The 16,894-nt window shown below is 39.8% G+C and overlaps 1 protein-coding gene across 3 annotated transcripts in view; it reads right to left on the bottom strand.

The window, feature by feature from the left end:
• LOC107039298 (neuroglobin-1) overlaps positions 1-16,645 on the bottom strand; it is a 40,508-nt gene extending 23,863 nt beyond the window's left edge. Inside the window, exons 1-2 of one of the 3 annotated variants that reach the window (XM_015258849.1) lie at positions 16,402-16,645; positions 7,531-8,774 (exon numbers count right to left, since the gene is read on the bottom strand). In XM_015258849.1, coding sequence (XP_015114335.1) covers positions 7,531-7,718 — 188 coding nt within the window. In that variant the 5' untranslated portion in view covers positions 7,719-8,774; positions 16,402-16,645. Of the gene's footprint in view, positions 1-7,530; positions 8,775-16,264; positions 16,339-16,401 lie in introns of those variants that run through there. The other 2 variants (XM_015258850.1, XM_015258851.1) reach the window with 2 other exon arrangements.
• Positions 16,646-16,894: the final 249 nt, after the last annotated feature.

Genomic DNA, 16,894 nt, shown 5'->3' with positions numbered 1-16,894 from the left:
GAAAAAAGCTAGTGAACTGCTGATTAAATGTCTTCCAGTATTCCATGATTTGTGCGTTATATCAAGATTCATCGTTTCTAACAAAAAAAACTTGAAATCGCATCGTTATGCACGGAGAAATGGTCTCGTTTACAAAAAAACGCTAATTTTCGACTTTTTTCCAAATGTTTTTTGGAAAAAACTGGAGAAACGCTGAGACGATCGTCTCCATAATCTAATCAGGTTCAAGTCACATGAAAATACAGCGATTAAAAAAAAAAAGTCAAATCACATCGTTTGTTCAGGAGGAATCGTGGCACAAAATTTTTGTCACAGACGTATGCACACACATCCACACATACAGACAGGTACCTGAAAAGGGTCAGAAGTGGTTCCAAAGGTCATGAAACGGGGAGAAATGGTTAAATTTCCACATTCGATTTTCGGGGTCATTACAATAACTTCCTCCCTTCGGGTCGGGAAGTTAAAAATAAAGGGTTTTATTCGGCTCGAGCGCATTATTCCTCAGAAAACAGATTACATCTACCGTCATATCCCACCAAAACTCACATCGCCTATCTAATTAATCCCATTTAATTGCTCCCCTAATTCGAAAATTACCTTAAAAAATTGCCACTTCACGGAATTGCCCCCAAATGAGCGTGAAATAGCTTTTAGTCTCGTTAACGTGCCGATATTCCCCAGGGGCTTCGACGTGCCCTTCGTACACCCCTTCGCCACCTTTATACGTGTCTCGTGTTACGTGCTCGTCTCACCCCCCTCGTCGCGATGGTGAAGTGTTTGATCCCAATGGGCCAGAAGAAACTAGACACCCCCACCGCATCTCAATGTGACCGCAACAGGAGTTCAACAAACATTGATTCGAATTACCTCATCCCTTCAGCATTCGCTTTTATTTGGTCCCGTTTTATTCAATTAGTTTCAATTTTCTCAATCACCGGATGCCAGCGGTAATTCTCGCTACTTTCAGAGTTCATTCGCGCTCGGATTTCAGGAGAGTAATTTGGAATTTATGAATTTGCGAATTGTAAAGTTGAATGACCCAGCAATTCATTGTGCGCATATTTTTTTTATTTTGTCGACTACTGTTCATCTTTTAGTGATTTCTTCAATCAATTTTAGATTGATAAAAAAATTATTGGTACACTGGTGACACTGAACGCGATTTAGGGGGAAAAATCATGAAATTTCAGGTTTTACTGAAAATTCGGTGAAATTCCAGAATTTTAAGCTGCGTAAAGCCGAAAATTACTTAATTTATGTGAATTTCCAATCTAATATGAGAAAAATCATGAAGTCTGAAATTTCATGATTTTTCGCTGTCTGAAAATTCAAGAATATATTTACCGGTATTTTCTGGTTTTCTATTCATTTTCAGGGAAAAAAGGAAATTAAATTTTCAGTTCTCTTTGATTTTTCCACGAAATCCTGAATTTTCAATGGTGAAATTCCTCGTAATTTCAGTGGTAATTAAATTCGATGAGAATTTCCAAAAAGTGTATCGCAAATTTCAGACAAAAACAGTGCACACGGAAAAAAATACTTCATTTGAGTATAAAATATACTAGAATCAACAATAATATACACTTGAATCAAGTTTATTATATACTCAATTCAAGTCTATTTTTTTCCGTGATATTTTTAAAGAATTTGAATAACCGACGGCGGTGGCCGAAGTGGTTAAATCTCTGGGCCGGACGGCGGAATCCGTAGGGAGAGCGGGTTCAAGTCCAGCTTTGGGCAAATTCGGATTTTTAATCTTTCGGAAACCGTTGAAAGAGAGTCTAGACACCGGAAGTCATCGAGATAGAATGTTTGAGGAACATTCTCCAATAATTTGAAAAAAATCACGAATGAACTCGAACATTTTTTAACATTCGTTGTTTATAAATGGATAATTGAAATTGTTTAAATCGTTAGAAACCCGTGAGTACTGCCAACTATTCAGTGGCCCTCAACACATCAACGATTGTTGGCGCATTCTCAATAAATTGAATAAAATCATAAAGAATGAAATGGATTGACCCGCTGACCCAATTCCCCCGACCTAGATTACACGTCCCCGCGTCTCAGAATGATTGGATGAGCAGGGGAGAAAGGAATGGTTCCCGCACCCTTTGACATTCAACCCTGGGATTAATTTCCTGCGTATCACATTGTACACAACTATTTGAACGTGCATGAAACATATATGAGCAGGAGAAGGGGACAATGAAGCAATCGGTTGGGGGCTTTAAGGAGGGCTTTCATTCTTTTTTTCAATCCTCCTCTTCCCGTTTCCCTTCCTTTTGAAAGGAACAAAAAAATCCAGCGCTTGATGCTATCTAGTGACCAATGATTCACGAAAAAGAAAGTGAGAAATTGCTATCGTCACAACATAGACAATTTATTTTTGCTGATGAATTGGCAATTCGCCCCCGAATGGAATTTCTATGATGACGTAGGGGAGGGTGGGGTAAAACGGTCACTTTAGACTTTTTTTATTATTCATAACTCAGAAACAAATTGATCAATTGAGCTCAGTTCAGGCTCGGCACGAAGGGAAATAACTGTCCTTTGTATTGAGAAAAATAATATTAAATTTTATCAACATTTCAACCCCTCATTAACATTTTAGAAAAAGTCAAAAGTGTCCGTTTCACCCCAACCTCCCCTATTTTAAATTCAATTCGATGCTTCATGGAATTCATTGGTTCAAATTTCCGTTACACTTTTTGAAAATTCACAATTTAAGGATGTTTAACCTATCAAATGGACAACTCAGTTGAAAAGAAAAATAAAATTGACTAATTAAATCATTCACGTTACAAATTATTTTCCTCATAAAATTAGAGGTGTTATGGCGTACTTTTCCGGTCTCGAAAACAATAATTAAAGAAAATGTTCATAGATAATGGAGGACTTGTGACTGCAGTGGTAACAGTCGAATTTTGACCGGGCAACATCGCACGCTTCGGCTAGTAGTGGGGTTGTAACAGTGAGATGAATGTCTGTGTGTGTTATCGTGTCCATCTGCTTCCAGCACTGAATTATCGTCACCGACTTTACCGACCTCGATCAGCTGTCGTGCGGTGTTGTCGCGTTGCTCTACTCGAAATGGCGGTCAAATTTTTTTAGAGGAATTCGGAAATCAATCGAAGATATCACGCCTACATGGCCCGTTCCCCTACTTGTTCTCGCCGGCGATAGATTCTCCATAGCCTAAAGTAATTGGCTTGTGGTTTTTTTCAATATCTTGAGTGTCTAACCCATGCAACATCTCGATCAAAGTTCACACGGTCACGTTTCTTTCCTGAGCGTAATGTTACAAGAATTGATTTTCAGACATTAATTTCTCACTAGGATGCCCCGATGGAAGGATTAAGATTATTACTCACGTGTGGCTCAAATGTGAACCTGGCATATGAGACAATATTAAAATTATAGCCAAACATCCTTAATGAAAAGAACACTTCAGATGAATATTTTCTTGGATTTAGATGAATTGAAAATTCAACAAAATTGGATATCGAATATAGACATTTCTATTTACATTTGTCGGTCATCCGCTGTCAGTCAGATGAGTAATACCAGAGTGGACGTCTTTCCAGGAGAAAAGATAGTACCATTAGCTTGAGTGCACCCCCTCTGAGTCCTCCATCCACTCCCTTATTCATTCTATTCACTTTCCTCTGAATGACGTGAATTCACGTGTGAGGAATCCACAGAAACGATTGAGTCTTTATCAAATGGATTTATTGAAGGAGTGGTAGGGGCAGAGGACACACATGGTTTTTATGCGCTCAAGGGGCGAGGCTCAAGAGATACGGATGATAAGGGTCGTTAATCCTCTGTCATGGACGGGCCGGATGAATCGAAAAAGATATGCGGGTTAATTGGCCGTTTTCTAGATTGCGATAACTCGGCTGGAGAATTTTTTAGGGATAAGAATGGATTGAGGTCTAGATATTTCCATGAATTCAACACGGAAAAACAATGATTCAAGTATATTTTATCCTCAATTGGGGGATGGGTAGTTCAATTCGAAGATGATTGTTGTGTATCAGGTCGGGTTGTAGCGAGCCCTCTTAAGTGTAATATAAGGGTCAGGCACCCTTCGTGCAGGTGTTTTGAAAATTAAGAAATTTTGTCTGATTTCGAGGATCATAATATTGAAAATTAGGGACTAAAACACTCGTTTACAAAATTTCCCATTTATTCAACTTCAGAGCCGCGGGGCCCTGGCATTTCGGAGCGTTCCCTTGAGAACTCAATTTTTTTTTCTGTCTGGAGAGTTCGAGCCAACGGGGAAGTAATTGATACGGCTGGTGTCCCTCGGGGGTAACGTGTTGACAGAGGTGGGTGTGGAGAGTTGTGGAAAGCTAAGCAGCGGTGAGTGTGCTTATTAATTGGATGACTATCATAATTATGAGAAGAGCTTTGGTTCGATGACTCATTTTCGCCAGACGTCGATGGCGATCTGGACTCGCATGTCCTGGAACTGAAATTTTTTGTATTGCCAGCTAACGACAGAGATGAGTGCATCCATCGCTCAAATTTCATCAACACAAATTTGGTTGAATTTTCCGAAAGCGGACTTTGAATTCGATTTGAGGGGAGACCGCGGTGAAATTTGAACTAGAAAGTAAAAAAATTCGGTGTTAGTGTCTCTGGTGTGAGGGGTTAAATATTCCGGTGTTAAAATTAACTATCTCGCCCGGAGTCAAATTTCGGTACGGAGGCAATTTTCATTTTTCCCATCGAGCTGTGTTGATTAATATGTTGATTTTGACACCATGGCAGTGTCAATTTTCACTCCACTCGCTGTATTTCACTCCGGAATGAATTAACTCCGTAAATTTACACGGAATAATTCAGTAGCGAAGCGGTAAACCGGGTTAAGTCGATTTTTACTATTGGCTAGTTTTTGACGAATATCTTGGAATCTAAAAGAGATAGAAAGATTTTTGTCACGACCTTTTTTGTAGAGCCAATAGAGCGTTATAAAAAAAGTCATGAGAAAAATTTTGCTATCTCTCTTAGATTCCGAGATATTCAGCAAAAACTGGCTAATAGTCAAAATCGACTTAACTCGGTTTACCGCTTCACTACTGAATTTTCACTCGGTTTGGTGTGGACTCACAGTCGAAATTCACTCTGGATTTTTTACTGACTATACGGAAAGGTAAACAGCATTCATTGTGGACCAAACAAATCGTTTAAATCGCGATCACCAGCCTAATGCCATTGAAATCCCATTGAAATTTTGCACTCGGGTGGAACTTATTTTAACGGGCTCTCATGGTAATTCGGAAAAGAAAATATTAAAAATAGAAAAAATGTCGCCATTGTCCGGAAATTTCGCACTTGGGTGAAGCTGTCATGGAGGAACGTAAGAAAAAATTATCCAAGTGGCCTAGGAAAATTGTTTAGAAGTGATAATTAAAAAACTCATGTAAAAATAGGAATTCTGCGTGCGCAATTTGGAATAGTGGCAACGTCGAGGTTAGGAATCGTGGAGGGGTAAGCGCGGCAAATACGAATGGAGTTGTGATGATACATTTCGCTATGGGAAGGAACATAACAGCTGGGTGAATCAGTGCTGCCAATTTGTACCTCGAACGGCACGACATTGTCACTTTTTCTATCCATATTAATTATTTTCCAATTATCCAAAAGACAAACTAGAATAATAAAAGAAGACTTGAAATACGAGGGAAAAAATGGAAGAGTTATTAAAAAAATATTTCGAACACAAAAATGGTCGAAATGGATTGAAAATTTGTAATTGAAATACCGGTTTTTCTGTTGAGCTATTGGTTTTCTGTGAGAAAACAATAGATTCCCCTCCGTCTCACCTCCTACTTGCCCACCCCGCAATAAATAGCTTAATTTCAGACACTACTTTTTCTACTGTAGCAATAGAAATCTTGACACTTCTCTCCCATATGTGTCCCTTTCTCTCTCTCTCATCTTCCGTTATCACTGAATTTCAATCACGACTCCCAACGACAAAAAAAGACCAACGTCAATAAGAAATCCCACATCTGAGGCATGAGGCAGAATGAAAAATCGCACGGTAAAGAGAAGTGCAGAAAAAATATTGCGTCAGAACGTGAGGAAATATCATATTATCCCCGTAAAGCGAAAATGCTAGACTCAGTGAATGTGATTGTGACAGTTGGGTAAACCGAGTGGGATGTAACGTCTGTAATGAAAGAGAAGTGAAATAGGAGGTACGTAACAAGAAAAAATACGATGGAAATCCTAACTCTATAAGGCTCTGGTGGACGTCAATGTCTAACATAGCCGAGATTATCGCATTGAAAAGGAGATAAGGTGCAGTACTTGAGACCCATCGGAAAACGAGAATTCGATACGGTAGTTTAAAAGAGTATTGAGTTGCCTCCATTCTTTTCTCCTCTATTTGCCTCTTGAATTGGCGGTGGCTGGAAGAGGGGGGGGGGGAGAGTAAGCTCCAATTCGGCTCAAAGGGATGGCCCCCATATTTTTTTTTTCGATAGTGTCCAAGGTAATAGACTACATGCACCACTTCAATCGCGAAAAGAGGCTTTTTACATTTTTCTTTTTCCATCGATTGGAAAAATATTTGAAATCGAATTGGGCGAACGAGAAACTCGTAACAATTGTTTTTCCATTGTCAGGGAGTACTTGAATTGAATGCAGAGAGATAGAAAATGGTTTATTTTGAAGTCAGGAAAATTTTCGCGGACAAAGGGAGGAGGAGGATGTAGTTTGCTTCACTTCGCGTTCAATCGCGAATCATTTAATCGCGAATCGTTTAACCGCGTCAATTCGCGATGAGCGCGTCAACATCTTTGGAACGGTGGAAACCAGAATTGAACGGAAAATTTTCAAATGCCAGGGATCCCCGCGAAAAATCGCGAAGTTCGCATTTCGCGTCAAGTCGCGAAGTTCACACTTCGTATTAAATCGCAACGTTCACACTTCGGGTTAAATCGCGAAGATCACACTTCGCGGTAAATCGCAAAGTTCACACTTCGTGTTGAATCGCGAATCATTTAATCGCCAATCGTTTAATCGCATTAATTCGCGATGATCGCGTTAACATCATTAGGACGGTGGAAACCACAATTGAACGGAGCATTTTCAAAGGCCAGCGATCTTCGCGAAAAATCGCGAAGTTCAGAATTCCCGCTAAATCGCGATGTCATCATTGTGACAAAAGCTGCATAAGTTGAAATTGAAGTTTTACTAGTCATTTACTAGTCGCGAAATCTATCGATTGGAAAAATATTTGGAAATGAATAGAATGCGGAGGAGTGGAAAATGTTTTATCGTGAAGTCAGGGAAATTTCGCTGAAATACGGAGGAAGACGACCTATTTTGCTTCAATACTTTTGGAGATATTTAAAGGGGGAGAATTGCAGAAAAAATACCCCCACAGTTGCTGGCCAACGGATGAGGCAAAATGGGTCGTTTTACAGCATTTGGTTTCAACATGATTCGACTGCTTTTTGGCTCATCAGAAGTTTGGGAAATCCAATATTCAGGGTTCTCAGTACTCACTTGACGAACATATAAACTCCAGTGGGCTCCATAGCCCTCGCAACAGCTTTCCAACTAGCCATGACTGTGTACTTTTGCCTGGCAGTAAGTGGTAGCCGTGAATCCGTAGCCGGCGGGGGCGGTGGGCTCTCCCGTCCGCTCGGATTCTGCGATCCCGACGCCACCAGTTTAGTCAGTTCACACCCCATCGCGATTACAATTTCGTCACCACACAGCACGAATTATCAGCTACTCCTTGTTTCTGATCATCAACAGTATTTCCCCACTTCTACCCGAGTTAATTAACACCAGTGCCTGTTGGATTCCATCTAATTAAGTTTCATTATAAATCATCGTGAATTAATTACTGACTTTTTCGCACAAATTCCGCACAATTTTCCCCATTTTCTCACTCCACAACAGTATTTTTGGAATTTTCCAATTTGTTTCGTTTTCATTAAATTGCAGAGTCCAGAATTCTCCGCTCAACCTATGGATTTATGACCGTCACCCCCGGGGGGAAGAATGACCGTCGGTCAAAGGGACGAGACGAGGGGGGAAAAAAATGAAAAGAATAAATAAAAGTGACAGAGGGAAACAAAGCGAAACAACTGGAGTACAGACTGAACGAGGTCGTGTCCTCCCCTTGCGGAAATTCTCGTGCGAGAATAATTTACAATGCCGTCGAGCCTCACGTGATTTTATCCCGTCCACTTTAAACCCCCAGCCCCCGCACTTTTATCTCCACGTGAGACAGGTGAAACGAGAAGGGAGACATTTTTACTCGCTTAAAGGGAGGATTAAATGAAAGACAAATAAAGGAGACGAAACTAGACCCCGAGTCAGCTCTGCAGGAATTTCCAATCACCCTCGCAGTGCCATCGCATCATCTCACATAACCCCCCCCCCCATGGGTCAATATTTCTTCTGCACTGACACTTGAAAAAAAAATCAACCCCCACCAACTTTTTTCCGTCTCTTCCGCTTCCGCCTTGCCCACGTCGTTCTTCTACCGATTTTCACGTGCACTTCGAGGAAGTGGGTATGACCGGGTGATAGCCAATACTGGTGGATGGTCACAGGTGGCAGTCAGTCACGGTTGGATTGATGTGATTGCGGGACGAGTGGAGGCTTGGGGCACCTCGTGCCCGATTGAGAAGTGAATTTTTCATTATTGCGGGGCCTTGACCCAGTCGTTCAACGGATGTCCGGTTGGATAATCGCGGGCTGATGGAGAGTTACATGTCGGCGGGCTGGTGGAGCTGCTGGAACAGACATCGAAGAGATTGTTTTAGGCAATTGTTCATCCAGACAAAAAACAGTTTCTTGAGATTTCAAAGATTTTAAATTGAGACGGCAATTTGAGACTGAACATCACAATTTTAGCCTTCTGAAAGTCTTGAGGATGTTTAAAATATCAAGAGGAGATGTCAGTTGATAAGAAAAATGTAATTGATTAAATAAGTCATTCATGTTACGGATTATTTTTCTCATCAAATTAGAGGTGTTATGGCGTACTTTTCCGGTCTCGGAAACAATAATTAAAGAAAATGTTCATAGATAATGGAGGACTTGTGACTGCAGTGGTAACAGTCGAATTTTGATCGGGCAACATCGCACGCTTCGGCTAGTAGTGGGGTTGTAACAGTGAGATGAATGTTTGTGTGTGTTATACGTGTCCATATGCTTCCAGCACTGAATTATCGTCACCGACTTTACCGACCTCGATCAGCTGTTGTGCGGTGTTGTCGCGTTGCTCGACTCGTAATGGCGGTCAAATTTTTTTTAGAGGAATTCGCAAATCAATCGAAGATATCACGCCTATATGGCCCGGTCCCCTACTTTTTCTCGCCGGCGATAGATTCTCCATAGTCTTAAGTAAATGGCTTGTGTTTTTTTTTCAATATCTTGAGTGTCTACCCCATGCAACATCTCGATCAAAGTTCACACGGTCACGTTTCTCCCCTAAGCGCAATGTTACAAGAAGTGATTTTCAGAAATTAATTTCTCACTAGGATGCCCCGATGGAAGGATTAAGATTATTACTCACGTGTGGCTCAAATGTGAACCTGGCATATGAGACAATATCAAAATTATGGTGAATAATGTGGGTTTTGTCTGAACATTCTTAACTGGAGACTTTCAAATCGCAACTTGAGACATTCACAAGTGTAACTTGACATTTTCAAATCTTGGCTTTTGAAAGTCTCAATTTAAGATCGTAAGTGCCAAATTGAATTTGTTTTTTTGTGTTAGTCCCTTTGCAGTGAGAGAAAAAGTAATATCACAAAACCAATAGCTTCAGCCAAATTTATCAACGCTTACCAGAAATTCCGTAGAATGGATCTCCTAGTAAAAATTTTATATTCCTGTGAGACTTCTCACTGGTTATCGAAATATTTTGAATGAAATTGTCTCATTTATTGCCAACCGAAGTGAACTAAAATTTGAATAAATGGCACCAGAAACTCTCTATTCACGTCTTAAGGTCAAATATACGGTCCTGGTGGGTAGTAGAAGGATGTGAACTACCCCAAACGACTGCTGTCATCAAACTCCTCGGGGAGCACGCAGTATAAATGGCCTAGTTTTTGATAAATTCTCCCCTGAGAATCGGGGGTGGAAGAATGAAGATACGAACGGTGGGATAAATTGCCAATTTGACACTATCCACCCGTAATAAATTAGGTGAATTGACTGTTCTTGAGCGAGAATTTTTGCGCGGAACAGCGTTTAAAATAAATTCAATACAGATATCCTGCTTCCGATATTTCACAGCAATTGCGGATTTTTTCGAAATTTACTGTTGAATTTTTAGCTAACATTCCTGGCCCTCAAACAGTCTGAGGGATTTATGAATAGGGGAGCTGCGGCATGTACCGCCCACCTAAGGGAAATGAGTCTTTTTTTCCAGCCTCGCACTCTACAAGGAGTCATAAACGGTTAGAATGGGTTCTTCGAGGTGCTTACTCGAAGATGTGAAGGGGACAGAGTTTTTATTAACATTAAACATATTTAATTGTGTCATTCAATTGCCATCGGCCAGTGGGCGATGGAATGGAACTTTGAGGGTAATACCGCCCGGCATGCGTCCAATACCGCCCACCTTGTTTTGATGACTTTTTCGAGCAATGCAGACCAACTGTTATAATTTTTCCTATCTTCATCCTTCGTTTCCATTCTTTGGCTCCATTTTGAGAAAGATTTCACGTGAATAATAATAAATTATCCTGAATTTAGCCGAAGTTCCAGTGGCCACCGACTACCCCAAACAATCGAGCTGTCACTCGACCGCCCTCTAGCTGCAGAGTCTAGCAGCCCTATAGAAACCCTGGGCGACATTACTCACAAACTCTGGGCGGAATTACCCACAAACCCGGAGGCTGATAAAATAGCCAATAATAACTGATGAAGATATTTTTCTGCTATCGAAAAGGTCCCAATGGATGTGGAAATGTATAACGAACATATATTTCGCACTCCATTCAATTATGGACCACCTGAATATTTGAAAAATCTTAAATTCTGGGGTCGAAATATTTTAAGAATTCGGTAGAAAATCATTCGGATTTTTTTTCACGATGTTTGCACGGGAGAAAATTGAAATTTTTGTTGAAATTACTTGTTGTTATCAAATATTTGCATAATGAAAAAAGAAAAAAAAATTTCTCAGCCAATCCTGAGAAAACAAGTGGGAAATTGCTTCTATATTAATATAGGACAGTTTTTTATATTTAACGCACCTGAGAATCAATAAAACGACTGATAAAAATTTCGGAAAATTAAAAAAACTGGAAAAATTGGTTTCAGATATTGAAATAGGCTTTTCTGGATTCTCAGATAACCTACAGGGAAAATTGATGAAAGTTCCTAATGTTTATATAATTTTTCATCATATAACAAAGAGGAAAAAATGTCACAATGCGCATGTAAAAAGTATTTTTAATTAAATACAGACAAAATAAATTTTCCATGTTCCGGTACCATGGTTCTGGATTTCCGAGGCGCTTTACTGGAAACCAGAAACTTTTTCCTTTGTGTAGGCATCCAATATTTTTCACTTTCATTTCATATTTTACGATGCTTGTTAGCGGAAAAATTTCATGCAAAATTTTAACGCTCAATTCTCATCTGGAGAAGAAAAAGTCGGGAGAATTACAGCAGACAATGTCGGATAATCTTGTTAGTGCTCCAAGTACCTCATCATAAAATCCATTATTTTATCCAGGTAAGAACCACCAGAATTTCCGCAACACAACACGAGAGCGTGTTGTAGCGAGGGGAGGACGAGAGTGACAAGGGATAAGAGTGTCAGTGTGATCAGCAAGACTGGCTCATTTTCAGACTAATCCCTGACATCTTTGACAAAGAAAAGACAATATATCATCGCTATGGAGCTGCTGAGACATTCTTCATGTCGCACCGATAACAGAACTTCTGCACGAAGAAAAAAAGTTGGGGGGAAAATACGAAACAAGTCAAGTATTAAGGATGTTCAACCTATCAAGTGGACAACTCAGTTGAGAAGAAAAATAAAATTGACTAAATAAATCATTCACGTTACAAATTATTTTTCTCATCAAATTAGACGGGTTTCTGCGTACTTTTCCGGTCTCGGAAACAATAATAAAAGAAAATATTCATAGATAATGGAGGACTTGTGACTGCAGTGGTAACAGTGGAATTTTGATCGGGCAACATCGCACGCTTCGGCTAGTAGTGGGGTTGTAACAGTGAGATGAATGTTTGTGTGTGTTATACGTGTCCATATGCTTCCAGCACTGAATTATCGTCACCGACTTTACCGACCTCGATCAGCTGTTGTGCGGTGTTGTCGCGTTGCTCGACTCGTAATGGCGGTCAAATTTTTTTTAAAGGAATTCGCAAATCAATCGGAGATATCACGCCTATATGGCCCAGTCCCCGACTTGTTCTCGCCGGCGATAGGTTCTCCATAGTCTAAAGTAAATGGCTTGTGGTTTTTTTTCAATATCTTGAGTGTCTAACCCACGCAACATCTCGATCAAAGTTCACACGGTCACGTTTCTTCCCTAAGCGTAACGTTACAAGAAGTGATTTTCAGAAATTAATTTCTCACTAGGATGCCCCGATGGAAGAATTGAGATTATTACTAAAGTGTGACTCAAATATGAACCTGGCATATGAGACAATACCAAAATTGCCAATTTATTAGCAACAATAACTCATTGATTAAAATTGATTTTAAAAAATCCAATTATCCATTTGCTTCTCAGGGCACTGTCTTGTCATTAGAATGAGATATACATCCTTTCTATGAATAAAACAAATCCATTCGTTCAAATATTGTCTGAATGCCAGCATTCAGAGTCGAAAAAAAATTGAAGCCGCATGCATTATTCAAACCTCGCACCCTCGAATCGACGGAAAAGCCCCAGAGGACACGTCCAAACCGAACAAATTCAGCGACGCTAAAATCTCTCTCAACATCCCTAAAATCTCCCGCTCAGCCAACCCCTTCTCCCAGTGCCGTTCGGGTAACCGAGGCCATCAGCATGACAAACAGGGTCTCATGCTCCGTCCACTCATCACCCAAAACACACCTCGTGATGGATAATAATCCTATAATAATCGCTGCCGCAAGTACAACCGTGACATCTGTTGCCTCAATGATTTATCCACCCATTTAATCACTAGTCCATCATCCTGCATTACCATAAACCGTACACATCTCCGGCGTCAGCGGCAGACGAACAGCGGAACCAGAGCCGGAACTTTTGGTTTTCCTTACACGAAAAATGAATAATCCACCCCTGCTCACGGTATTGCATCCCTTTCGAGGGGTATTCTACCCTTTCCCGCACAAGGGATGAAATAAGTGGGCTCTAGGGGTGATTTATACAGAAAGAGGATAGATCAGCCAGACATAGGGGTGAAACTCCTCGCAGGGAGGATTGACACGGGAGGATAAATCGTTATTCTATCCCCTCAGCGAAAAAATCTCGAATATCCTTAAGAATACGTCAGATAGACTGAGCAGAAAGTGATTCCCTCGTCGGTTTTTGGAGCGATTTGATGAGGGTGTGCAGGATTTTATGAACAGAGTGTAGTCACTCGGTGCGGAGAGGAAAACGGGATGAAAATTACCTACACGGAGAGTAATATTCAAGAAAAATTACGGAACATTTCACGTAATCCGCAAGCGAGAATCGTTTTCAGTGAATTTCTATAGGAATATAAGAGAATAAATCTGAAACGTTCAGTAAATTTTTGGGTCTGTCACCGAAAAAATACGAAAAAGTCACGTAATTTTTCTGGAAGTTGTAAAATCTAACAGAAACTTCAAGACTTATTATGCCTCAGAACATGAAAATTCTTGGATGTTTAAGAATTTTTACGAAAAGTTCCGGAAAAATTACGGAACGTGTTGTTAAAATCTCCCCCTCACGGTGAGTCATGGCTAGCCGTGAGGCGTCGGATGGATGAGTAATTTTTACGGAACAGATCGTAGAATTTACGTGACGATTGACACTTTTTATTGAATTTTACTTCGCTCCCAGATTACGTTTCGAAACGTAATTTTTACGTCTTTTTTCTCGTAATTTTTATTGAATATTTCTCTCCGTGTAGAAAATCGCGACACATTTAACTATACTGTTCACGGAGAGAAATTCTCTAGAAAAATTCTAGTGCGAGTACTGGAAAAAATCACAGTCCACCGGCTGTGAAGAAATTCTAGTGCTGTTGAGGTAATATTTCTTGGTATTTCTGGTAAAATTTCTGGGGATTTCTGTGAAATTTTCACAGCAATATGGGGAAAAATTCAGTTTTCCCCAATGCAATTTTTAGTGCCGACACTGGAATTCTTTCCTGGCCGTCACTTTGCGCCTCTTTTCCCGTGCTAAAGCTAGATTTTTTCTAAAAAATTTCTCTCCGTGTTGGAACATCACGACACGGAGGGTCAATTTATTAGCAACAACACAACACATTTTTTTGGCGTGTTGGGGGTTGATTCATCTCTCCGTGTTGGGTTTTTTTGAGTATTTATTTGAATTTCTAATCTAATATGAATATTCAGTGCCCAATTACATTAAATTTTCAGTGAAATCTGAAATTTCATGATTTTTTCCCCTTAAATCGCATCCAGTGTCACTGTCCTGAAAATTCCAGAATATATTTACCGAAATTTTCTAGTTTTCTATTTGTTTTCAGGGAAAGATGGCACTCAAATTTACAGTTCTCTTTGATTTTTTCACGAAATTCTGAATTTTCAATGACAAAATTTAAAATTTACGTAGTATTTAAACCCGATAAAAATTTCCAAAAAGTGTACCGGAAATTTCAGACACAGTTTTTCAACAGTGTACCAAATCAGGCAGAATTTTCAATTAATTAGCCATTCAAGAATATATTTACCTTAATTTTCCTGATTTCCACCAATTCTGGAATAATTTCACTGAAATTTGCAGTTTCCATTGATTTTTCCATAAAATTCTGAATTGTCGATAACAAACTTCCGTAAATTTCAAGCAAGTGATTTTTCAAGTAATGTCCGGGAAATCTCACGAGCCAGAAAACGAGAATTCCCCAACTTATTTGGATGGTGAATCAAACCAATCTTCAACGCCAAATAACCCAGAATTTTCGATTAATTGAAACCTCAAGAATACATTCACCTGAATTTCTCTGATTTCCATTAATTTACATGAAATGATTAAACTAGCATTCAATCTTCCATTGATTTAAAAAAAAATCGAATCTTCAATTACGAGAATACTTAAAATCCCATTCCGAAAATCTATAAAATTTTAGTAGAACTATAATACGACAGAGTTTTTTGAGAAATATACCGCAAATTTCAGTCGAAAATCTCTTCTGTTACAACAATCATCTTCGAATTGAAATAGCCATCCCCCAATTGAGTATAAAATATACTTGAATCAAGAACAATATACTTGAATTAAAGTAGCTCTACCCTTCGGCCGGGCTACGCTGTACTTTTGGATATTTTCAGTTTTTAAATTTTTCAACTAAATTGTCAGTCAGTATTATCCAAATTAAATTTCGCAAAATATTGATATTTTTTCAAGCATTTCGCTCTCATAAATAAATAATAAAGCGTGTTTGCAAAACAATGGATTATTTTTTATGAGGTGTCAAAAAAACTCGATTTTTTCACATCTAATGAAAAAAAAATCAGATTTTAATCTTTGATTACAATGGGAATGTTGATTTTCGCATAAGACACCGAGTTAAATCCTGATTTTTGAACATTTCTTCTTTGAAAAACCAAAACGATAATTAAATTGAGAAAAAAATTAGAATTCAATAATCTTTGAATTTACCGTAAGGGTAGAGCTACTTTAAGTACATTTTATACTCAATTCAAGTATATTTTTGCCATGAACAGTGTACAATCCAATAATTATTCCCACGAAATATCCGGGAAATATCAGTGAAGAATAGTCAAAAAATTATCAGTGCGCAAATAAAAAAATGCAATAGCCCTAAGACCTAAAAAAAGCCGACGAAGAACGTCATCCACCTCACCTTCACGCTCATCCGTCAGTGCACGGTTTATGGCGTAGTTTCATCCCCCAGTTCGGTTCATTGGTGAAGTACCAAAGGGGATATTATCGTTGGAGGTTGCAGCGTTGGAAGCGCACACAGTCAGTAGAAAGGAGAGAGAGAGGTGGGGAATCGATTTACGAAGGGTATCTAAAGGTAGACCAGTACGCAACACAAGGTGATATAGTGGTTGAGATAACAATCGTACGTCTTCATTCCGGATAGTGCTGATAAAGCCAAATGGGGCCAGACCGCCGGAAAGAAAAATAGAGCAGAAAAAAATAAGCGAAACTAAACGTCGCCACAATGTCAACGCCACATGTCATCCAAAATGAGATATTTTACCGCGATGATGACGACCGTGTGACGCTAATCCATGACGATGATGACGGACATTCAGAGGATTCACCAACATCCAGAGGACAATCAGCCCCTCCACCAGGCGGAGGCCATTGATTCCGCTCTTCCCAAATTTCTCTGGTTTTCTCACCCCAGTTTTCGATTACCTCCGAATTCTCTGACACTTGCACCACTCGGTACACTTGCACCCGAAGGACTTGTGCACCTCACCGTGATGATGCTGACTAGAGCCCAGGCGAGCCGAGACTGAGGCGACCGTAATAAACCCCCAACTGGCCGGCGCTTGCGCCCTCACGGAAAACACGGGATTCCGCTTGGGTTTTTATCCCCTCCGGCCCCTCTCGATTTTCCCCCTCGTGCTATGCCAGGCACTGTGTCCTCCGCCAGCTTCACGTATACATACAATTTCTTCTTTCACTGAGGGGCTTTTTTTCGTTCGTGTATAGGTACAGAGACAGTGAGAGGCGGACTTTCTGCC

Source organism: Diachasma alloeum, unplaced genomic scaffold (assembly GCF_001412515.2).
Source record: "Diachasma alloeum isolate Michigan unplaced genomic scaffold, Dall2.0 Dall_scaffold_00295, whole genome shotgun sequence".
Taxonomy (NCBI): domain Eukaryota; kingdom Metazoa; phylum Arthropoda; class Insecta; order Hymenoptera; family Braconidae; genus Diachasma; species Diachasma alloeum.
Note: the sequence above shows the minus strand (reverse complement) of the source record. Positions and strands in the feature narration are given on the sequence as shown.